Source organism: Cebidichthys violaceus, unplaced genomic scaffold, assembly GCF_023349555.1.
Source record: "Cebidichthys violaceus isolate CVI_PGR_0920_01 unplaced genomic scaffold, fCebVio1.0.p SCAF_119, whole genome shotgun sequence".
Taxonomy (NCBI): Eukaryota; Metazoa; Chordata; class Actinopteri; order Perciformes; family Stichaeidae; genus Cebidichthys; species Cebidichthys violaceus.
This window is the reverse complement of record NW_027176284.1, coordinates 2,709-27,966: the sequence shown is the minus strand read 5'-3', so window position 1 is coordinate 27,966 and position 25,258 is coordinate 2,709. Positions and strand designations below refer to the sequence as shown.

Sequence of the window (25,258 nt, the reverse complement as noted above, 5' to 3'; positions counted from 1 at the left end):
GACTTTAATCCTAAGATTGAGCAGCAGTCTTCTTGGTTAGCCTGATGAAGAGCGCTGGCTTCCAGACATCATATGTCTAAGTGTTGATAACTTCATACCGCTTAGCAAAAGAGCACACTCACAAACAAACAAACACACACACACACACACACACACACACACACACACACACACACACACACACACACACACACACACACACACACACACACAGAGAGGCACAGACACACTACACTTACGCCAGAACACATCGCGAGGGAGTAAAACTAAAGCAAGGTTCAGATAAAATCGGTACAGGAAACTTTAACGAGGGAGCCCAAATCACACACCTAACACCTCCCCTCAACACAAACACACGCACACACACACACACACACACACACACACACACACACACACACACTGCTTATCTCTGCTGGGGAAAAAACAGCAACTCATTTATTTCAGCGTGTGAAATGTTAGTACTTAAATCATGTGGGAGAAAAACAACAAAACACTGCTTAACACCAACTCTGCATACGTGTGTGTGTGTGTGTGTGTGTGTGTGTGTGTGTGTGTGTAGTCCACTCACTTGTATCCCTGAGGGTTCAAAATGCACTTTGAGTCATGTTGACATGGGTTCAGCTCTGGAGCGCAAAAATCCAGTTTCTCTTCACAAAGCTCCCCTGGGAACACACACACACACACACACACACACACACACACACACACACACACACACACACACACACACACACACACACACACACACACACACACCTTTTCAATACTTTGCATACCATTAACAAAAATAACAAATAATAAACAAAGTAAAATGAATATATAAAACACCTTGATATTAGTTTGTGCATCTTGGTATGATTAAGCATCTCTGTGTGTACATGCACTGCAGGCCCGGGTGTGTGTGTGTGTGTTGCATGGGCGTGTACTCTAATGATGGATGACTCTCTGACCAACACAGCGGTCTGATAAATGATCTCATCTCTGGAAGTGTCATATTCCTGATAATATCCTCCGCGTGCGTCCCGACGTTCCTGAGACTCGGAGCGAATCGCTGATGAGGCATCGGGGAATAAACCGATACTCCTGACAGCACATAGTCCACTCTGGGAATAATTACACAATCGCCAGGGGATCGATGGGAATGCAAGTGAAACGGTGGGAGATGCATGTTTAGTATCAGTGCCGCCTCGCTTACGTAGATGCATTCGTATTGGCTTATTTTTAAATGGGAGTCCTCATTAAAATTAAACAGTGGGTGTCTTCTTGTCCCAGTCTATTAGCTTTGGATTGTACATGCAAATGGTTTTAATAAAGAGGACCATTAAGGGAACCTGGGAGTTAGAATTAAAACACTGCGACTGCTTGTTTGTTATTAGACAACGTTTCTGTAAAAAATACCAAGTGTGGCTATATTTCAGTGTGAGACTAGCATATCAAAAGAAGCCGTATTAGCTTTAAGAACGTATTTGAAACTTTGCGTTAGATATTTAAGTTGCTAGCAGCAGATTACACGTCAACACGTTGTGAGGCATCAAAAGGACACCGTCCTGCTGCCAGATAGACTTACTGGTCACTGACAGACAGCACCCACCGGCTTTAACAAGTGAAGCCAATGCAGAATCGCATACAACTTGCATTCTCTCTACTGGCCATAAGGGGGCGACTCCTCTGGTTGCAAAAGTCTGATTGTATAGAAGTCTATGACAAAACGACTCTACTTCTCTCTTGATTTATTACCTCAGTAAACATTGTAAACATGAGTTTATGGTCTCAATCTCTAGTTTCAAGTCTTCTTCAATACAGCATGATGTTCATTTAGTAAATTATGATCCATTTAGAGTCAAATAGACCATAAAGCAGGGTATGCTTTAGAGCGTGCTTACTGTGACTGACAGGTCGCTACCACTACAAGAGCCGTATACGACGTCTCTACGTCACTCCTCCTCAGTCCAAATATGGTCACTTCCGTTTAGTGGTTGTAAAAATCCAACATGGCGATGGCCAAATCGTCGAACTCAAGGCTTCAAAACTGAGGTCCACAAACCAATGGGCAATGTCACGACGACTTTGTCCACTTCTTATATACAGTCTATGGTCCCCACCAAATCAGTAGTTTGATAAAAAAAAAAGAAAAAGTGCTTACATCGGATATCACCAAGTGAATATTGTTTTTTGTCTTTTAACGGGAATTTTTGACAATAGCTAAATCATAGAATAACACCAGTCTTCTCCTTTAATGTCAAAATGATAACCTGGAATGTTATGACACAATATTTACCTTTGGCTTTAGCAATAACATGTATGCACCAAGCAGCAAGCAGAACAACCCCAGATGTCTGAGAGGATGAATTACAAACTGTTTGAACATCAAGGACATGCACTGCTAACATGGAGCATGAGTGCATAACAGTGAGTTAAATCTGTGACTCTGGAGAGCAACGTTTCTGGGGAGCGTGGATAAAGCGCAGGAATTTAGGGAAGGAAGGAAAGGATGGAAGGAAGGAGAGAGGGACAGAAAGGACGGAGAGAAGAACAGACTAACCTCTCTCCACCTCATTGGTAGCAGCTGAAACCACACACACAAAAAAACACATAGACGACAGATGATAGAAAGCAGAGTGAGACGGGGAAACAGACCCAGGACAGCGAGACACAGAAAGACAGAGAGAGAACACCGCCACAAAGGTTAGCAGTCAGAGATGATTAGCACAGTGCAAAAGCAGACAAACAAGTAGCAAAAGAGATTTGTCTGCAGTTTATTACGGTGAAAAGTTTCAGAAGTAAATGTGCCATTTATTTTTCTCATAGACATTGTACCATGACTCACAGTTGGAGCACTTCTACAGCTTGAATCGGCATCAAGCTAAAGTTAGAAAGTATCTGCTTAGAGAAAAGGTACAAGCTTGTGTGCACATGAAAACTAACTCCCAAGGTGCATTTTGGCCAAAGACATCCAATCACTGAGCTGAAACTTCTTTTACATTTGAGGCAACACAACCTGCAGTTCAGACCAATTCAGTTTTGATTTCTGATTTTGGCTTCTTCTCCATGGCAACAGCAGCCAAGACTCATGGATATTGTGGTTTTTGAGCCATATGCCATACCAAAATGACGGTCAAACATGATTTCTCAGAAACAAAGTTGAGATAGTTCAAACTGGTGGCCACAACTAGGCCTGTCACAATAACTACTTTTGTTGGACGATATTTTGTCCCAGAAATAATTGCGATAAACTATATTACTATTATGACTATTTTATGCCACTGATATGGTATATGATAATACAACAATATAATAATGCAAGTACATTTAATTCTTAAGAATATTCAGACATTGCAATTGGAATATGGAAAAAAAGCACACAACCAAAATAGTAAATAATATGCACTCTCTAGCTCTGTTAACAAGAATGTGCAATGTCCACGCAATGTCCAAGTCTTGTAATGGTAGCGGCAACATCGCTGTGTATTCTGGCAAACGAACACACGGGTAACATGGAAGTCAAAAACAAGGTCATGTCCATAATCACATCATACGATAAGTTGATAGCGTAATTATTGTGACAGGCCTCAGCCGGACATAAACCCAATGGATAGTTACTTTATCCTGGAGAGTTCCATGTTTGCTAATCTTACCCATTACAAACTGTGACCGGTGAATAGAGAATGGGGAGCATTACCTGTGTATTCTGGGGAGCACATGCACGTGTAGTTGTTGACTCCGTCGACGCAGGTGGAGTTGTTCTCGCAGTCGTTGTCCTCACAGTCATCAAAGTTGATCTCGCATGAGTCGCCCTCGAAGCCTTCCGGACACACACACCTGAGATCACACACACACACGTGAGCGAGGTATCAAAGGAGGAACACATGGCGTGCACAAAGAACGTCGTCAACGTAAATCTTTGGGACCTCTGGATGACACACACACACACAGACACACAGACACACACACACACACACACACACACACACACACACACACTCATAACAGCAGTGTCAGCCCCATCTACATATCCCCAGTAGAGAGTCATTATTCTGTTAACCTAAGCGTGCTTCAACTCTGTAACTACTACTCAGGTTTATTACTGCGTACACACACACACACACACACACACACACACACAAACACACAAACACACACACACACACACACACACACACACACACACACAGAGTGGTATATTATGTGTCTAATAAAGAGCTCTTATGCGGCACACACTCGGGTGGATTAATATCTCATTATGTAGTCAACGACAGCTCTTCACGATAAATATTCCACCCTCTGCGACGCCGGAAAGCGTGCAGAGATGGAAACACACACATGGAGAGGAAGACTGATGTGACAAAGTAACTGAGACAACAGAGAAAGGGCAAGGAAAGATACAGAAGACGGCGTGATGGTGGGTCGGTCTGATCGTGTGTATGGGTGGTGCAGAGAGGCGTCAGCTCCCCCCCCCCCGTTACCATATCACCGAAACAGCTTAACCGCCTCGTTCAAATGAACATGTCTGAACAACAGACGTCTTCTCAAACCGATGCTGGCTTTACGTCAGAAACCTCCCGGTACAGTAGCAAGAGCTCAACGGATGAACACAAATATCCGGGTTGCCACTCTTTTCTCCAGATCATTTTCCAGGACGTTCTCAGTGATGATCTAGCTGGTATTATAGACTTGACATAATTTAAAAGACGTGCAATCTCTGGCTATAGCTTATCTATATGGTAAGTCATCATTTGTCATCAGAAATGAGGACAAATTGTTCATAGAACAATAAAAATAAAAGCAGTTAAACTTTATTATGATCCTGAATGTAGCTTGGAGAATGTTGAAACAATGTTCCAGGACAACACATGCTTTTCCAGGACATTTCACTTTTGTCCAGTTGGAAAGTGATGACAGATCAAATCAAGAAATTGTCTGTAGGCTTTGCTTTTTGTTTTGCTGATGTTTTTATTGTTATCTGGAACAAAATAACAATAAAAAGTCGGTCACAAAAAAAAACTGGAGGGTCCACAGATCACATAAGTTTCGAGCATCAGGTAACTGATGTCTGATGCATCCCTGAGTTTTTAAAGAAGCTCTGTATTTTTAGGAATGTTTTTTATGGCCTGGATTTTGTATTTTTTTAAGCTGTGTCCATCCTTTTGGTCATTTATGATAACAATTTACTCACCAGCTTCATCGCAAAGATCATGAACGATTATTTCCTGTTACTTATCGGCTAATCAGTTGAGTAGAAGGAGGAGGGAATGAAGGTGAGTTATTTCCTGGCTCCACCTTACCACAAACTACATGTGAACATAAAGTGTCACAATGCAATGGACAAAACAGAGATATGGGGAGCTTTCACGTTTCAATTATATTTATTTGATGTGTAGAATGTGACAACTCCCTAATTGTAGCATTAAAAAAGAGAGCAATACAGAGACCTGCCTTCCTGGTAGCTAAAGGTTAAAAAGGGGCACCACGGAAATTTTGCATCACACTTCCATTAAGTTGCGGGAGTGACAGATTTAAGAAAAGAAAGGTCAAACACTGGTGCAACAGAGCCCGAGATCTAAGTCAAAAAGGGTGAATCCGACAATTCTTCCTTTATCGTCAAGGTTATTTTTTCAGACTTCAGAAACCTCCCTCCAGACCCACAGAAGACATTACATACACATGAGTAGCACACATCGAGACAAGTGATGTGATATGGAAAGCCTCTGTAATATAGGGATAATAGACAATACTAACCAGTTTAAAAAAAGAAAATCTCACCAAAAGTTGCTCCCTTCTCCTTCCTTCAAGTGGCAAGTGCCGCCATTCTGGCACGGGTTAGCGATACAGGCATGAATGGGCTCCTCGCAGTTCTGTCCCTGCATGCGCAAAAACACAAACACGCACCCCATTGAGCGCTTTCGAAAAGAAAGTATCTGCAAGTGAACCGCGACCCTTTTGGCTTTCCGCAGGTGCGTGTACCTTGAACCCGTAAGGGCAGGTGCAGCGGTAGTAGTGCACCGGGTCGTTGGAGCAGGTGCCGTCGTTCTTGCAGGGGTTGGACAGGCAGGGCTCGCACTTCGCCTGGATACTCACGTCTACCGGACCTGTGCGGTGCAAACACACACATAACACACACACCAAAGAGAGGAGTAGCTTTATATAATGTTCTGCATTTGGGGGAGTGAGACGAGTCAGAATACATAGGGAGACATACACACTGACAGCTGTACATCATCAGGGACCTGCATGAAACCATGCATTAACGCAAGTCAACTTTTTGTACTGCAAAAAAAAAGGGGGATTTTTTTGGGCCATTTGAAAATAGCGATTATGAAATATGCCTGTTTATGAGAAAGATATACTGATTTGTAAGGAAAAAAGAAAAAAGAAATACTTGCACTGTTAATATAAGGTAGGCACTTAATAATAATAGTCATATATAAACTATGTAATAAACAAGAGTAAATGACAATATTCGATTTTCTTTGCAGGGCCATGACATGCACAAGGGGACACGCGTATTTCCACATTCCATGACAGGACATCACGCTGTAACAACTGGGACGCACATCAATGGTCAGGACACGAGGGCTGAACAGGAAGCAGAGCGGTTCGGTTTGGCCGGGGATCAAGAGGACGAGGAGAACTGTCTCGGGAGGAGCTGGGGGGCAGGGAGAGACTGAGGAGGAGGAGGAGGTACTGGGACGCGATCGGCTACTTTACCTGGCACCAGGAAACCACAAGGCCCCAGGACTTCTACAGTGCAGTCAGTTAGATTAAGTTAAAGATTAGGCTTCAGTCATATGTTCAGAGTTAATGTGATGTAATGAGGTTTAAAGGTTCAACAGTCAGCGGCACTTTGCAGTATGATGAGCTACAACCACAATCATGCTCACAAGCAAATTTGGGGATCATGGAGTTTTTATATAAATTTATACAAACGTTTGGATGTCGACCAGTGAAAACCATCACTGACATCGGCTCATAAAATGCTGTAAAAACTGAAAATGCACCGTCATAAATGTGAAAAATATAAAATATGGATGTTCTATGATTTGAAAAAGGCAACTTGTGTTCTCCTCTGGGAGTCCTCATCAACATGTGCATTTGATGCATATTAATAGTCTGCTTGTCTGCAAAGTATATATGTGTGTGTGCATGCTTTTGGACTCCACATAAAAGTGTGTATTCATCTGCTGGCGTGTGTTTTACCTGTGCAGGTGAACTTTTTGGAGGGTGTGGTGAGCAGCAGCTTGTCAGTCATGTCGCCGGGCCCGGCACATCGGGCGATGCCGGGCTCCTTGTAGCCGCTCTTCACCCAGTCTGACAGCCACTGCATGTGGCAGTCGCAGTGCAGGGGGTTGGCCCCCAGCGCCCTGCCAGCCGGAGAGAGAGAGAGAGAGAGAGAGAAAGAGAGAGAGAGAGAGAGAAAGAAAGAGAGAGAGAGAGAGAGAGAGAGAGAAAGAGAGAGAGAGAGAGAGAGAGAGAGAGAGAGAGAGAGAGAGAGGAAGGAAGCGAACAATGTTCAGTTGTGATAGCAGGAGGAAAACTCTTACATACCTACGGACTCAGTTGTACGTCCCTGTTAAATTACGTTGTGCTATATATCTCTACTATAAATACAAGTGGAGATCGTTAGGAGCGTGTATCTGATGCTGGTAACAGTGCTGGCGGGGGTATTTTCTCAAACTTAAAAACACTTCCCATGAAGTTTTTTTTCCTGCTCCTGGTCCTTCTTTTTTGTTTTTTTAAGTAACTAAAGATTTGTTTACACTTGTGCTTGGCACCGTAGCACGAGCCTCTGCAGACGGCGCATAACTTCCGAGCATGAAAGGAGGCGTTTATACTCTATGCGCTGCATTATTCTCCAAAACGCCAGAGGGCGTAAACCAGAGACTGTAGTTGTAACCAGCAGAAAACAGTAAACCAAACTCCACAATGCCGAGGAGGGACTGTAATTATCTGTAAACTCATATCTCATATTTATAAACTACTTTATAGAAGCCCTGTAAAGAAACAAGTCAAGAATGTATTATTAAGAAACAAATGTTGAATATCCTGTAAACTATTTGATTTGGCTGCAAAATATTTACTCGGATGAAGATTTTTAAGAACTCTTGTTTCTAAAGCATCTATTTACATGTATAATCCATAGACATGTCAATAGTGTTTTTATCAGTTAACTATTTGTGACAGTCACGTGATTCCGCATGCCAAGTCACAAAAATGCAGAGGTGCACAACCAAGCCGCCGTGATTACGTCATTTTGGGGCGCGCGCGCACCTCGCACCAGCTTCACTACGGCGAGTATGAACTAAGCTTAACGGAGCATTGATCCAGACAGGGCACTGAAGTCGCACTAGCATGAGCTTATTAGCATCATCTACTTTAATCGTGCTCCGCAGCGATTGGCTCATTCATTCGTAAATCATGTTGGCGCGACTCTACACTAACTAACCTGACTGTCACTCTAGTGATAGCTTTGTGCCGACACATTTGGTTGCTGTAGCAAACTCCACCACGATCTGCTCAAATTTTTGGTAAATTATACATGTACAGTTATACCTTATCTACGTCTACGTGTGTTTATTGAGGGGGGGCTACTGCTCCATGATCTGACCAAACTGTTATAGTGGCCAAAGAGGAGGGAAGCCATTCCCAGTCTTGCATTTCTGTTGTGGGTAGAGATGGAACATAACTAGGAAAAAGCAGCAGCCTGTCACAAGCGCTATCCGTGGTGCTGATACTCGTGAGCATCCCTTGGGGGAATCAGGCAACTAAAAAACTGTCATCTCTACAGAGTGCTTGATAAACATCGGTAAAGTGAGGAGAGAGCAAAGTAATAGTTCTCCAGTGTCCACTTTTCTGTTTTCTTAGTTAGCGCATTGAACTGTTCCCGGCTGTTTTGCAGTAAATCAATTCAGCAGATTGCCCTAAAAATCCATTATTTAGCAAAGAAATATCGATAGCCAATAAATCCAGTTTTTCCCTTGTTGCTTGGAGGAGGAAGGGAATCCCAGCATACATACACTTGCCTTTACTTTCAATAGCAAACATCATAGAATACTATAGACGAAGAGGAGAGCAGGAGAAAGAGATAACTGTAGGTGAGTTGGTTGCTCGGTTACTTTCAGCAGCCTGGCTCGTTCACAGAGAAGCCTCGCTGAAGAGATGCTTTCCTCTCGGATGATGACAAAAGGCTCCTTTTGTCATGGTAATACATTTCCCCTAAATTTGCAATATTATAAGCTAAAAAGGTAGACACCTCAGTCCTAGAGAAAGACGTGTGTGTGTTTACTCACAGGTGGGAGAGCGAAGACAAGTCTTTGAAGGCTCCCTCTGGTATCAGTGATATGTCGTTGCCGTGGAGAGACCTAAGAAAGGGGGCAAGATACAGAGGAAGAGAGAGAAAGAGGGTCACAGAAATGTAGAAAAGATTCTGGATGGCAAAATTCTGGATGGATACTCACAGCAGACGGAGAGACTTGAGTCCATCGAACGCCCTCACTGGGATGCACCGCAGGCGGTTGTAGCTCAAGATTCTTTACACACAGAATACAAATGTTGGCACGGAGACTAATGTAGACAGTGTAGTTTCAATGAAGCTTCAAATGCAACAGAGCACAATCTTGTTTATAACTACGTACCATTGAACAAAGCAATAGAGCAAACACACACACACACGTAATTTAACACACTTTTCAGCATAAACGCATCCTACCAGTCAGAAACACACACACACACACACACACACACACACACACACACACACACACACACACACACACACACACACACACACACACACACAAAATTAGACACATGTCTAACGAGCACAATTGCAAACATCTTGCACTCAAAGTCGGGATTTTCTTTCCCCAACTGTTGATCAGATTTTATGTGCATTTTGGTCCTTTTCTGAGGAAATTGTAGCGACAGTAACACATCGATACACTACATTTAAGAAACTTCTGGAAGTCTGGAAACAAAACTCATGTTTTAATAGAAGATGCCTCAGGGTCTGAAAAATTAAGCCAATGTGGAGGTGCCTTCAACCTGCATTCTCTCTACTGGCCAGCAGGGGGCTGGCCAGTAGAGAGTGGTTGTTAAAAGAAGTCCGATCATATAGAAGTCTATGAGAAAATGACTCTACTTCTCAATTGATTTATCAGTAAACATTGTAAACATGAATTTATGGTCTCAATCTCTAGATTTAAGTCTTCTTCAATACAGCATGATGTTCATTTAGTAAATGATGGTCCATTTAGAGTGAAATAGACCATAAAGCAGGGTATGCTTTAGGGTGGGGCTACCCTTTCAGTGTTTTTTCAGCTCATGAAAGTAATTTGTAACATTCTGTTTGCCTAAAAATGTCTTATTCAAAGTTGGATGTACTCCAGCCTGTCGTGTTACTTTGGGTTACAAAAAGCCAAACTCAAGGCTTCAAAAAGGCGGTCCACAAACCAACAACTTCCACTTCTTATGTACTGTTTTCCTGACTGACCTAAGCTGGTCTATCTTCCACTCCTTTACTGGTTCATTTTTGAAAGTTCTGCTTTATTTATTACTTCTATATTATTATTTTTTTTTACAGTGGGTTGTGTGTACTTTTGACAGTGGTGACAATATTTTTAACTGCTTATGACTGCACACTGAGTTGCTTTGAGGTTAAAAAAAATGCTATTACTGTTGCTAACAGTGCAGAGTCACCTACTGTACGGTATCCCACATGGGACAGCATTAATGCGTGACTATATGACAACTCGATGAAATATATGTGCAAAAAAAAAGAAACTCCTTGTTTGATTTGTGCTTTTCTTTTGTCAAGGGCGTCTTCTTCCTGAATATTTGTGAGACACACACACACACACACACACACACACACACACACACACACACACACACACACACACACACACACACACACACACACACACACACGGACTGATGTAAAGCCAGACTCACAGAGTAAGCAGCTCGGACATGTTACTGAGGCTGTGGTTGGACAACGTGCTGATCTGGTTGTTACTCAAATCACTGAAAAGGAAACAATAGCAGATACATGAAACACGCACAGGCAGCACTGTCAACTCAGGCGTAAACAAATGCGCACACACACACACACACACACACTCACACACCACGTGTCACGCCCACATGTGGGCCAAATTAATTCACTTGAAAGTGATACAACACAGAGCTCTTGTACGATAACAGTCAGTTAGTTCTGGTCTTCAGTGTGTGTTTGACTGAGCGAAACTCTTCTTCTTTAGAATGAGGTGGTGTGGGTGGGACTTACATGAGCGTTAAGTGTTTGTAATTGGAGAGCTCCGCGGGAACCTGAGTGAAGTGGTTACCGTCCAGATACCTGAGAGACAAACAGAGAGACAGAGGAGATTTGGAAACGGAATATGAAAGATATAAAGAAGGATTGGGAAAGAGAAAGAGAGAAAATTAAGTTATTTAGCCATGTGGGCGATTCCTCATCTCCAGCCTGCAGCGATAACAAACACTGAAGTTTAATATCCCCACAGGCATCCTAATACAGTATGACCTCCCCCTCTCTCTTTCCCACCCGCATGCACTACTGAGATCATATGTCCTTCGCTCTGTGATTATGTGCTATTAATCCGGTGTGATAATTAAGTCTTAAGAAGAAGGAGAAAGCAAAGAAGTCTGTGAGCCTTCAGTATGTGTACCTGCGTCTCTTTTCTGTTAATGAGTACAGCTTTGATTAAGGAAAAAAAAGATTTCAAATGGACAGTGTATCAAAAGTTTGCGGTTTTCTGAGGCTGACGACTTTGACACTAAGGAAATAAATCACAAGCTGGAACACACACTTTTTTGAAAAAAGCATGACAACTCCGCGTAAACCTTTTCAGTCCCACACACTGGTCAGACCTCCATTGCGGCTTTCGCCGTCATCGAGCCAGCTGTCCTGTCAGCCGCACAGCTCCTCGGGTGCTGGTGGACTTCCTGTCTTCACCAAGCGGTGAAAATATTCAGCCCTGCCTGTTGTAGCTTAGCTAGTTTATTGACCACCATAGATAGGGTTCTTCACAACAGAAAGACAGTGGGAGATTTGTGTGATTACACTACAAATTCTCTAGAGCAGAAAAATAAACTTACTTAACACCGATTGCTACATTTGTTTAATTAGACGCACATCTGTTGCATGAGACGGACAAGTTGTGTAATTTAAAATCCTCTAGAAATCCTTCAAAAGTGGATTACCTTAAAATCTACCTTGTGCTGTATTATCTACATGAATGCAAATCATCACTGTTGGAAAAAAACAAAAACATGCATCTCTAAAATTTGGTGATTTAAAATGAAAATTTTCCAAATGACGAACCAGCTAACTTTCTGTTTATGTGTTTAGAAAGTCATACTCATACTTCTCAAGCTACAAAAAACATTGGTGTATTGTCACAAAGCTCAAAACGGACTTGTTTTTAATTCAAGCTGATGTTTTGGAGATCCACGGTTTTCACAGGGCCGTGACAAAGTGTCTATGATCAAGAGGCTCAGTGAGGCAGTGGTGTATAATATGGGACCGCTGCGACAGTTAAAGCGCTTGGATTGCGCTAGATCAGGTGCTGGTCTCTCACTCACAGTTCGGTGGTCTCTTTGGGGAGGCCTTTGGGCAGCGTGCTGAGGCCCTTGTTGCTGCAGCGCACCACGGTGTCCAGACAGGAACACTCGGTCGGACACCTCAGCACCGGGGAGCAGCTGTTGTCATCGTTACCTGATGAGCGATGGGTGGATGGGAGGATAGAAACGTGGTGATGAAAATAAAGACACAATTTCATCAGGGCTGCAGATGTTGCATAAGCGCCCCTGCGCGGAAGTGTAAATCTGCTCCGCCTCACCATCTTCACAGGCAAAGTCCTGGACAGCTACGTCCTGGATGGGGATCTCCTTCAAGAAATACGGACTCTGGCAGCGAGGGTTGCCGGTGACGATGCGTTTCCTCCTCAGCCAATCGCCGAGCCAAGCCAGGTGACAGTTACAGTTGAAGGGATTGGCCAGAAGGTTTCTGGAGAAAAAAGAGGGGAGATGGACTTTTGGGGGGTATTTTATTTTTGTGTGTGTGTTTTTTTGTTGTTGTACATTTGCATTAGTAATGTGTGTGTGTGTGTGTGTGTGTGTGTGTGTGTGTGTGTGTGTGTGTGTGTGTACTCACAGCGTGGACAGGGAGTGCAGTGTGTCGAAGGCTCCGGGGTTCATGGAGGTGATCTGGTTGTCGTAGAGCGACAGGAGACGCACTGAACTCAACCCCACGAAGCTGCTGTTGCTCACACAGCTGATACGGTTGCTCCTCAGCATACTGCTCATACACACACACACACACAGGCAGGACAGGCGCAAAAGATGAAATATACTGTGTAATTTACAAAATAAAAACAGATCATTATATAAACCTGTGAACTATGTACGCTCACATGTTTTAAATGCTTCTGTGAACACTGTCACGGTATATGAGAGTGTATTGAATATGGCACACATATTAGATATGATGATTGCGTCTGAATATGCATTCGAGTAACTGCGTGTGTGTAACTGTGTGTGTGTACCCACAGTGTGCGCAGGCCGCTGAGTCCCTTCAGCATAAGGTGGTGAATGTTCTCCAGCCTGTTGGAGGTGAGAATCAACTCGTTGACCCCCGAGGCTCCCTCAAACGACCCCTCCTCTATGTCGGTGATGCGGTTGTTGCTCAGGTTACTGCGGGAGCGAGGAACAAAAGGGATGAAATCTCGTGGATTCATCTTATGCAATTATAGCTTTTCTCTTGTGAGTTCCTGCCAACCACACGTGACTTTTTTTTTTTGGATCCCGCTACGTTTACAACATGTCTGACTCACATCTTCCTTAGCTGAGGCAACTTTTTGAAGATCCCCGTCGCCTCCAGCACGGTGAATTCGTTGTTGTTCAGGCGCCTAGGAACGGAAAGAAGAAGAGAGGCGGTCAGAGACAAAGACAGAGAACAACACAGCGTAGACTGACAGGGAGGAGCAAAGAGGAGATAAAGGACACACACTTTGTAGTAGAAAAACACAGAGCGACTCACAGCTCGGCAGTGTACTGAGGGACGTGGTCTGGTATCTTGGTAAGTTTCTGGTTGGAGCAGTCGACCGTGGTGCCCTCACAGCGGCACTTCTCAGGGCAGGCCAAGTCGGCGAAGCAGTCCCCTCCTAGCTTGCTGCGGTAATCCTCAGTACCTGGTCGCGATCACAAACACAACGTCACCACCAGAGTCGGAAACACCCCCAGCGTATGCTGGTAGCGGTTCCAACGGAAAACGGGGCGGGCGGCCGGGAGAAGGTTATGATACGATGGAGGAATTTCGACATGCGCTGCTTTTGTTTGGAGTGGTGATTTTCAAATTGGACCAAACATCGCTGATTATGATGCAACAATGCCTGTGTGCATTACTTACAGATGCAACATTACAAAATGCTGCATCTGTATCACAAAGCCTAATAGGAGCCAAGCTCAGGAGACACAGACTGTCTGGACATGTTACACACACACACACACACACACGCACACACACACACACACACACACACACACGCACGCACGCACACGCACACGCATCCACACAAACACATACATGGGAGTTTCAGTCCTGTCAGACTCCAAACCAGCTGCTAGTGTTCAAAACCACGGCATCAAGAGTTAGATCCTAGCAGGAAAATGCTCTCTCACACACACACACACACACACACACACACACACACACACACACACACACACACAAACACACACACACACACACACACACACACAGGGGGGGGGGCAGGAAATTGCTGTCTCTTGCATCTTGGCCATGCTGTAGGGTTTCGCAGGGCCGTTCCATGGTGCTTGACAGAACCATGTTCCACTATAGGAACCTGTCAGCCACATGGTTAGATCAAGCACAAAGGAACAACCTGCTGACTGACTGCTCCTCCGCTGGAACACGGGGGTGGAGGGGAGGAGGAAGCAGAGAGGAGGAGACGAGCAGGAAAGGAGGGGGAGGATGAGGTAGAGAACAAGGAAAGTAGGAGAGGAGAGGATGAGAAGGAGAAGAGAAAGATGAGAGGGAGAGTTGAAAACGAGAAGGAGAGGATGAGAGGGAGGAGTGAAAAAGGTCAAGGGAGAGGATGAAGAAGAGGTAAGAGAAGAGGATGAAAGAGAGAAGAAAGAAGAACAGATTGAGTGAGAAAGAAGAGGAGAGAAAAGGGTGAGAAGGACAGGATGAGATAAGGAGATGATAGAGAAAAGAAACAGAAGAAGGGAGAGGACGAGGATGAAGATAACGACGAGGATGAGGTGAGGGTGAGAAGGAGAGGAGAGGGATTGTTGAAGACGGGAAGGATAGGAAAGAGAGGAGAGGGAGGGGGTGAGAAGGAGGGGGGGAAAGTAAATGATGGGAGGAGAGGTGAGGTGAAGATGAGGATAAGAACAGGAAGAATCCAAAGATGGAAGGATGAGGGCTGAGAAGCAAGAGAAAGACAGAGCCGTCTGGCTTGAGGGAAACAGGTCGGCTGGAATGAAGAGAGAAGAGGAGTGGCAATAAAGGAGGAGAAGAAGAGGGTGGGGAGGAAAGAAAGCACCGGGGAAGTAGACTGGAACATCTAAAGACATCTAAACTCAGACACAACACAGGAGAGCAGGAACAGAGCGGCAGCTACAGAGGAGTGGGAGGAGAGTTACAGCAGCACTGAAAGCAAGAGAAGCCCACACACACACACACACACACACACACACACACACACACACACACACACACACACACACACACGTATACCAACAAACATGGGCACACACAAACACACACACACACACACACACACACTCACACTCACACACAGCACACAGAGAGAAAAAATACATGATAGAATTGAATGAATATTTGTATCATCCTTGTTTGTAAACAGACAAGAGGAGTCACAGATGGGGCGGGGGGGAGGGTCAAAGATCACTGTGGGAGGTTGGAGGTCAAAGGTCAGAGGCCGGCTCAGGGGGAACGAGAGGAGATGGGCTCGGAGCTGACGCGAGAATCGTGTGTGTGTGTGTGTGTGTGTGTTACTTACAGCCGACATGGTGTACTCCTGAGTGTGTGAGAGAGGCAGCAGGAGAGAGAAGAAGGGATTTCACTTGTTTGTTTGAACAGGAAGGGCAGGGGAAACGAAGGGGGAAAAAAAATGGCTGCAATATTTCTGTGTTCAGTCCTCAGACGGTGATTCATTTAAAGGGGTAATGACTTGTGAATGGTGAGAATCGTGTCAGCACAGCAGGATATTTGGTTGGGGTGCTTTCATCCAACGCACAACCCGGCCTACTGAGCATGGCTGATTCAAACTTGTTTTGGGGACGATTGACGAGATGACGAAAAGCACACATAAACAAGGTTCTTAACCCTCATGAAACACATCATTTTCAGTTCCATCTTCACTAAATGGTTGGAGGGATAAAACTAACTGGAATTAAAGAGTGATTTGTACAAACAGAAATACCCGATCCAAAATAATACACCGTAAAATAGGGGACGTGATGCAAACGAAACTTCTAGATACGTTGATCCGAGGCGCGATACCAATATTGTACCACGGAATAAAACACAGGTTTGTTCAACTTTTCAACCGCAAACGTTCTTAAATTATTCAGCTGCGCCGCGTTTGTGCTATCTGGTGCTTTGAAACCTCTGTCAAACCCCCCGGTGAGTTAAATACTGCAGTGAGCACACACACACACACACACACACACACACACACACACACACACACACACACACACACATGATCGCTCTCGTCCAACACACACACACACAAACACACACACACACACACACACACACACACACACGGTGCCTCCTCCGCGTGCTGCTGTGGTAATGACCGCCTTCAGCCCTGCTACTGATCTTGTATGCACGACTGATTTACATATTTCCCAGCGCCCCTCTGAGCGTGGCAACTGCGTGACCTTTTGATGTTCTGCGGTGGGCGAAACAGACGCAGATGCCGACGGACACGTGCTCGTATGTTAGCTGTCATTAGACGTGGCAAGAAGTGAGGAGGACTGGTGTCTGTGATCGCGCTTCAAATATACTTTTGGTTATAAAGTCTCTAAATCTCTAGGATGGTCTTTATGGAGTCTCACGTGGAGTGGCCTTATTAATCCGATCGTTTTTCACCCTCTATTGTCAAGGTTACGGTTACCATAGTGAAAAAAAAACCTGGTGCAAAAACAAGAGTGTGATTATGTGGTGCCCGGTTTAAACAAGATGCAACATGATGATAATTAAAAGAACTTGTTGTGGCATTCAAAAAGTGTCAGTCAAAGCAAAGCCACTCACTCATACTGGTGTCGGGAGTGTGAGTGTGCAGCATCCGCCGTGATGGACCACACAATGTCTTACACAGACACACACACACACACACACACACACACACACACACACACACACACACACACACACACACACACACACACAAACACATGCTCGATGTACAATACCTGGGATGATATACTGTTCTCTAGCTAATGGAGAGATAGAGACAGAGAGAGTAAAAGTGAAAAACAACAAAATAACAAAAGGCCAAAATAGAGTACTCACTGTGTGTGTGTGTGTGTGTGTGTGTGTGTGTGTGTGTGTGTGTGTGTGTGTGTGTGTGTGTATGTGTGGTCAAATGAGGGAGAGAGAGAATGCTGAGGTTAGTAAAGAGAGGCTGAGGGAAAATCCCAGCAGGAAGACACAAAATGAGAACTTGGAACAATTTGGATGTCACGTCCTCGGAGTCTGTGCATGTGCGAACGATTGGTAACAGAAATTATCAAAGATCAATGTGTTCACGGTTCACACGCCAAGGTTTTTCTACCTGAGCAGCGGAACTTCTTGCTCTTGATCTGTCCGATGCGTTTGTTGGCGAGTCGCCGGGGGCTGGTGCAGCGGGCGCCGCTCGTCTCGATGGGATTGTCCTGCAGGTAGTCTGCCAGCCACTTCAGGTGGCAGTCGCAGATGAACGGGTTTTGGGCTAAGTGACTGACACACACACACACACACACACACACACACACACACACACACACACACACACACACAGACATGGACACATGGAGCAAACAAAAATCACAAAAGTAAGTTGTCAGAACAACAAAAGTTCTTGAGTGTGGATATGTGTACAGTTAGTAACCGTACTGGAATTACTAACTTTCAAATTGTAATCTCTGTAACGGCAAAAACCCACTGAAGGTAGCATGAGGGGAAGTCCACAAAAAAAAATTTTTGTTACATTAAGACATGGACACTGTTATAGATCAGCCTAGAATGTGCAATGCATCATAGGACAACATTTGTTATTTTCTGCCCAGGGGAGCACTATAGCAAGACATTTTTTTATCTACTGAGGCTATTGAAAGTGATTGAATTGGTGTAAAATTACCTCTTCTATGAAAGATAGTGTCATTTCAAACATTGCTGCAAAAACTGTATAACGCCCCCCTCAGGTAACCACTGTAAGCTCTGTCAGCACTGTACACGTCATTTGCACTGTTTGCGATGTTAGCACTGATAGAACCTACCACTGGTCTCAATGTGGAGAGCCGGGTGGAGGCAGTAGGAATGCTCCTAATACTGAATTTAGTGCCTTTAAAGCTGAAAACAAAACCTGCGGTTTACTGCTGATTTCAAAATAAGTGAACTTTTTTTTTTTATCCAAGATACATAAACAATATACGTTTTTTCTGCTAAGCTATTCAGAAAATATAATACATTTTTGTTTACGTCTGCAGTTATGATGATTGCCAGCTACTGCTCAAAATTTCACACCGTATTATTCACCACTTAAAGTCCAGTCACTGAGCTGTGTGTGTGTGTGTGTATGTGTGTGTATGTGTACACATACAGCGTTTGTATGGCTCTAAGTGACGAGAAGGTCCCCTTGGCGATGGTCTGGAGCTTGTTGTCATAGAGTGAGAGCAGATTGAGGTTGTGTAGGTCCTGAAATGCGTCCACACGTAGGCACGCTATCTTATTAGCATTTAGTAACCTGAAAGAAAGAGAAAGACACAGAACGGAGGAAATGTTACAGGTCATGGCTTTCTATCACGATGTCTCTCCACTCCGGTGACAATGCTTAAGGCAAGCACTTTTCAGCAGAATATCAATGATGGGAGCTCTCAGCTGCAACTCCAACTTTGTATGTGTGTGTGTAGGGTGTGTGTGTGTGTGTGTGTGTGTGTGTGTGTGTGTGTGTGTGTGTGTGTGTGTGTGTGTGTGTGTGTGTATGTGTGTCTACTTACAATAGCTGCAGAGAAAACAGTCCCTCAAACAGTGCCTTGGAAATCTCAGTGATCTTATTCCCATATAGCACCCTGTGGAGCACAAACACTGCATTAATAAGTTATGAATACGACCACACGTATCATCCAGTAATGCTATTAATATTAACACTCTGCGTGTACTGCGAAGAGAGCCAAACCAAGTCCCCACTACCTTCTGTTCCACTAGTGTCTGTTTCGGATGGGAATATTTGCAAACCTTTTATCAAACATGAAATCAATATTTATTTAGTGCTAAGAAAAACAGAAAAACAGTGAGCCAGTGAATGCTGCGTTCATGTTGGCCTGTGGGGAACAAACGCTGTAAATCTAAATGTCGGGATTGAGGAATGTCTGTCAGCTGCAATATCCCCGACTTCCAGAACCTCAAAAGTGTCCAAACCTTTGGCAAATCTGGAGCAGTTACATCTAATTATTAACTCTAATAGATTGTTCTGGTTTCACCAAATATGTATATTCTGCAGACTTGATTTGACACTTTAGACCCCCTGAAAGCCTCAATAGAAAAACTTCTTAAGGTTTCTAAAATCCTAACAGTTATTTGCACTTGCAATCACTGAAAGTCACTAAAGCGCCTTTTAAAAAGCTTACTAATGCCCAGCAGTTTTCATTATTCAAGCTGCAAGACATTTACTCACAAATATGAATAGTGAGCGCGAGAAAGGATTAAATGACACAGCCTGTCTTCACTCAAGGCTTCAAAACCACAAACCAATCGGTGACGTCACAATGAGTACGTCCACTTCTTATATACAGTCTATGGTATGGACCAAAATGAACCCCCCTTTGGACAAATTTGATCCAGTGCCTCTCGTGAGATCCTGGATTAAAGCAGTCTCTCCTCTTCTTGGATAACAGGACATCAACGAGAAGAAGCCGAGCCAAGGCGTGTGTGTCAGGTTTGAGCGTGTGCATGCGTGTCCTGTTAGTGAGGGAGAGGCGAGTGTGTGTTATGTTGCAGGGCGTAGTTGTGCAGTTGTGTGAGTGGCCTTATTGTTAAAGATATTAGCCTCAGTGATGTGCGTGGAAAGTGTGTACAGCCTCGTTGCCTTGGCTTGCATCCATGAAATGTTGTATATTGCGTATTAGGTCTGTGCAGCATAGACGTGCGGTCAGTGCCTTTTGCTTTGTCATTGTTTGTCACCACTGCAATATTTGTAGACACTTTTATTATATGTCCTTTCTTTACATAGAATAGGTACTATATTTCACGTCTGTGTAGAACATATTTAATGTTGCTGATCTGACAAAAACCGCAGTGAAAAAGCACAGAGGGGCAAACACTACTCTGCCTCAAAGAAGAGGGCGAGCGAGAGCCCACGAGTCGTGTTTATGCTTGTTCTGTTGTTACTCTTCTTCTACACTTCTCTTCTTCTTCTTATATTTTGCTTTGACCACAATAATGTAAGATTATATATCCAAGCTTAAAAATGTCTCAAAATACAAGGAAATATGAACAATATGAACAGCAATTCAACGTCGGACAGGTAAAGTAACCTTTTATCTGTTCGTTGTTCTCTTTATACATCCGGGGTTGTTACACAGATTATCGCGGAATCTCATGATGTTCGCGGGTGGCGCCCGCGAGCGCTCCGCTTCTGAAACGCTCCCGGTGGAATCAAATATGTACCTTACCTATGTGTGTGTAAAGAATGCTGATATGAAAAACAACCAGTAGTCAATGTGCAAGCTGCCAGTTGAATGGTGATTTAAGCTACTCTATTGGGTTCGTATATTTGTAAATCTGACTTATGTAGAGTCAGTGCCTCACCAGCCACGAACCTCACCGCACGTCACTGCTGTGTAGGACCTCCCCCCCTCGATTGCCACCAGGTATTTTGTGTGAATAAGGCTTTATTGAATGGCTTTTTACTGAAGATGACACAGAAACATCCAAAAGAAAAACATAAAGACCTGAAATGATAAGACCTTAATAAAGAACGATTTGATTATTTTTTGGCGGGTTCCAAGCTACCAACAAAATTTCTCTCTCACCTTGCTGTATGTGAACACTACGGACATAAAGTACAACTGGTTATAAACACTCTTCATCTAAATGTCACAGTAAAAAAACTCTCGAGTACGCTGCTATCAGAGCGAAGCCTTTCATAAATACATCAGATCGCATACACAAAACAGGTCCGGGCTGAGACTGCCATTGCCTTGCCCAACGAATACCTCAGATGCACACACACACACACACACACACACAAACGCGCTGGAAGAGCTATCAGTCATCTTCATGCTCCACACTGAGTTGAGCTGTGTATGTAGGCAGCCTAAACACATGTGTTTCAGATTGACTTTTTTTGACTTCATTGTGCTGAGTGGCCATCCCTGAGAGACCTGAGGTTGGGAAACGCACGATGCGGTAGAATGGATGCTTCATTTACGTCCCACATGCGCATTAGCACATACTGTTTCGTGCACGCACACACACACACACACACACACACACACACACACACACACACACACACACACACACACACACACACACACACACACACAGGGACAGAATGGATTGCTCATTTACGACCTTATCTAACTGAACCCTGACACACGGTGAACACACAGCGCAGTTTAACGCGCAAGCCGCAGCGCATTCTGTGTGTCAGCATGGACGTGTGTCCCATTCTCTCAGTGGCGAATGTGTAATGAGGTGGCAGAAGCCTCCATTCAGCAATACGGCATTTATGAATTATTGACTTTGGAGAGACGGGACCTTAATATAACTCCTGCGTGAAATAACTCTGCCTCCCTTGCTCCCTCTCCTGCTCCTCCTCTCGCCGTCTTCCTTCCCAGAGATTCACACGCAAAGCAACTGCTCCGGCCTGGGATTCAGGCCTGGGAGGAGGCCGACAGTTCTCCTCATAGATGTGTCAAAAATGTCTTTATCATCTTGCAAATGTGAATAAGGCAAAAAAGTCCAACACTGCAAAAACTAACCCCCACATAAGCCAAATTTATGAAACTGAAAAGGGCAAAATTATTATTATTAGAACTGACCCTTCGCTAAGGGTCGCTTGGTTTCTTTCAGCCTAAATTATGATGTAAGGATTTTTGTCTCTGGAATTGGAGTTACAGCAGATCCACTGTGTGGATCTGTGAGTCCTGAATGAGGCTTTTTCCAAAATAAGATGACCTGTAATCCCACATGACAATGTAATAATATGTTAATTCTCAGCCTTGAAATTGATCCTACAGTAGTTTACATCTATAGGTAAACAGCAAAGACTAAAGTATATAAGAAGTGGACACCCATTGGTTAGTGGACTGCGGTTTTGAAGCCTCAAGTTCGGCATTTTGGCGGTCGCCATGTTGTTTTTTTAGCAACCAGTGAACGGAAGTGACCATATTTGGACTGTGGAGCAGTGATGCAGAGACATCGTATATGGCTCTGGTAGTGACCACTTAATCACAGTAAGCCTGCCCTAAAACATACTCTGCTTTATGGTCTATTTGACTCTAAATGGAGCATAATTTACTCAATGAACATCATGCTGTATTGAAGAAGACTTGAAACTAGAGATTGAGACCATAAACTAATGTTTACAATGTTTACTGAGGTAATAAATCAAGTGAGAAGTAGAGTCATTTTCTCATAGACTTCTATACAATCAGAATCCTTTTTGCAACCAGAGGAGTCGCCCCCTGATGGCCAGTAGAGAGGATGCAAGTTTAAGGCACTTCAGCAATGCCTTCATTTTTTAGAACCGGAGGTTGCCGCCCGTTAAATAGTTAATAACTATTGCTAATAAAACAGCACCCTCTAAACTCTCTAAATACAGAGTAAAATGTCCCATGTTACAGATGCTAAGTAATAGTTTAGTTAACAGCCAGTTATTACGAAAATGTTCCACCGTTAACCATCACAATAGTCAGACCGACTTCCTGGTTCAACTTGACAAACTTGACAGGATTTTCCTGTGCATTGAGGGATCATTTCAGACCTGCTCACTTTTGTTTTCTCCCTCAAATAAAGTTGTTAAGAATATTTGGCAAAACTGCTAGGCTTGTGTAAAATATTCTTTTGCTTCTTGCTCGCTTTGTTGTGGCGATGTTATTGTGTTCCTGGATCCAAAGTACCAAGTACAAAGTTAACATGTCAGATAGAATGGATGGTTTAACGATATTCCTCGTGAGACTCAAAGGGCCATGGTGTGTTTGTGTTTTTTGTGCAAACTGGATCTGAAATACAAACATATCACGCAGTACTCACAGGGAGTTGAGGGAGCGCAGACCTTGGAAGGCGTCCGAGGCCAACTCTGATATCTGGTTGTTGCTCAAGTCTCTGTGAAGAGTGAAGCCAAAGAAAAAGAAAAAGTGAGCGAGGTAGAGAGAGACAAGTGTAAGAGGTCAATACAAACGGGATGGAAACAGAAGTCTTTGTGGATGGTTGACAGGGTGCACGGTACTCCTCATCTACTCACATCCTGCGCAGCTTCTTATAAGAAGAGAAGGCTCCGGCTGGGATCACCTTGATGGCGTTCTGCTCCAGTCGTCTGGAACCATACATACACACAGACCGTTGAAGGGGCGGCATTAACGTCGGCCCGTATCACAGAGCTATCTCTGCTGTATCGTTGACTGCTGTGCGGTCCCTGGGGGCCTCCGGCTTTGGGGAACTTCCCAGATAAGAAGCTTTGATGCCCGCTGCCAATGTCTGTCACATTTCTCTGATGTTTCGCCCTCTTTAAACTGTGTGTAAACTCACACACAGACGCATTTAGCTATCTGGGCAGTGTTCCATTAAGTGCCAGTCCTGACTCAACGCGAGCCAGGCCAGGAGAGGGAAAGAGAGAGAGAGAGAGAGAGAGAGAGAGAGAGAGAGAGAGAGAGAGAGAGTGGGAGGGGGCAAAGGGAAGAGAAAACAGACCCAAACAAGCGTTCTCTAAACATTTCACATGTTCAGTCACCGTGACAGGAGAGGCAGCAGAACATGATTTGCAAACCAGCCATTTGATTGTGAAACATTTCCCTAAAATTAGTTTATTTTTCATGCGCAGTTCTCTTCTTTTTCCAGCTCCACTCCAGCCCTTTCTTCGTTACCAACATGCCTGATGGATCACACGGGAGGATTGTATTGCAATGTAATGTAATGTATTCTGTTTTTATGTCCTTTGGAAGAAGTCCAAGTCCAAGTGTTAAATCAATTGACGCTAGTCCGGGTCAAGTTTAAGATTAATAGATCTGCGGTTCGTACGATAACTTACTAAAAGTCATTCCTCATTTTTTTTGTGTTTTCATACGAATGTCCAGCAGCATGTGTCAATTTCCTCTTGTCGCATGCATATAGTCTTTTTTAAAAATAAACGTCTTTCTTCACAGGAAACAACTTTGTTAGGTTTAAGTAAAGATTGTTTTCTGGTTTAGGCAACAAAGCCACTACTGCTACTACTTACGTATACATCAACGTTGTGACTTCTAGTCACGCAGCGTTTGTCGTTCTGTATACTTCCTTGTTTGGGATTAGGTGAAATAAATACAAATTGACTTTGTGGGATGTATAGGAATAAAAGTGCATTACTTTTTCGTAGATATAGCTACGGACGGTGTATGAGAACAGCCTGAATAGATACGAGCGCAATTCGAGTGTGACGTCTCAACAAAGCAGATCTCAAGTCTCCAAGTCTTCGATTAAGTTCAGGTCAAATCTCAAGTTATGTCAAAGCAGGTCTTGTGTAATGTCTAAAATCAATTGAGACAAGTCCAAGTTGATTTACAAGGCCTTGTTAAAGCTAATCTTCAGTCAATTTTCAAGTAAATCCAGACAAGTTCATTTCAGTTTAAAGTCAAATCTCAAGTGTAGTACAAGCACGTCCCAAGTCAAGTCTCAAATAAGTCAAAACAAATCCTAAGTTAATTCGAAAATCAACCGAGACACGCCCAAGTCAAGTGCTAAATTCCAACTCAAGTCAGAGGCTTGTGCACTAGTCGCAGG

At 43.8% G+C, this 25,258-nt stretch overlaps 1 protein-coding gene across 1 annotated transcript in view; it reads right to left on the bottom strand.

Annotated features, from left to right (window-relative positions):
- slit2 (slit homolog 2 (Drosophila)) overlaps positions 1 to 23,833 on the bottom strand; it is a 32,403-nt gene extending 8,570 nt beyond the window's left edge. Inside the window, exons 1-22 of the mRNA XM_068705440.1 lie at positions 23,748 to 23,833; positions 23,537 to 23,608; positions 19,276 to 19,347; positions 18,879 to 19,022; positions 17,853 to 18,016; positions 17,491 to 17,514; positions 14,057 to 14,207; positions 13,851 to 13,925; positions 13,567 to 13,710; positions 13,172 to 13,315; positions 12,858 to 13,024; positions 12,601 to 12,733; positions 11,285 to 11,353; positions 10,951 to 11,022; positions 9,456 to 9,527; positions 9,288 to 9,359; positions 7,198 to 7,361; positions 5,965 to 6,089; positions 5,764 to 5,861; positions 3,683 to 3,822; positions 2,546 to 2,569; positions 572 to 665 (exon numbers count right to left, since the gene is read on the bottom strand). Of these exons, the coding sequence (XP_068561541.1) occupies positions 572 to 665; positions 2,546 to 2,569; positions 3,683 to 3,822; positions 5,764 to 5,861; positions 5,965 to 6,089; positions 7,198 to 7,361; positions 9,288 to 9,359; positions 9,456 to 9,527; positions 10,951 to 11,022; positions 11,285 to 11,353; positions 12,601 to 12,733; positions 12,858 to 13,024; positions 13,172 to 13,315; positions 13,567 to 13,710; positions 13,851 to 13,925; positions 14,057 to 14,207; positions 17,491 to 17,514; positions 17,853 to 18,016; positions 18,879 to 19,022; positions 19,276 to 19,347; positions 23,537 to 23,608; positions 23,748 to 23,833 (2,306 nt within the window). The remainder of the gene's footprint in view (positions 1 to 571; positions 666 to 2,545; positions 2,570 to 3,682; positions 3,823 to 5,763; positions 5,862 to 5,964; positions 6,090 to 7,197; positions 7,362 to 9,287; positions 9,360 to 9,455; positions 9,528 to 10,950; positions 11,023 to 11,284; positions 11,354 to 12,600; positions 12,734 to 12,857; positions 13,025 to 13,171; positions 13,316 to 13,566; positions 13,711 to 13,850; positions 13,926 to 14,056; positions 14,208 to 17,490; positions 17,515 to 17,852; positions 18,017 to 18,878; positions 19,023 to 19,275; positions 19,348 to 23,536; positions 23,609 to 23,747) is intronic.
- Between the last annotated feature and the right edge of the window lie 1,425 nt (positions 23,834 to 25,258).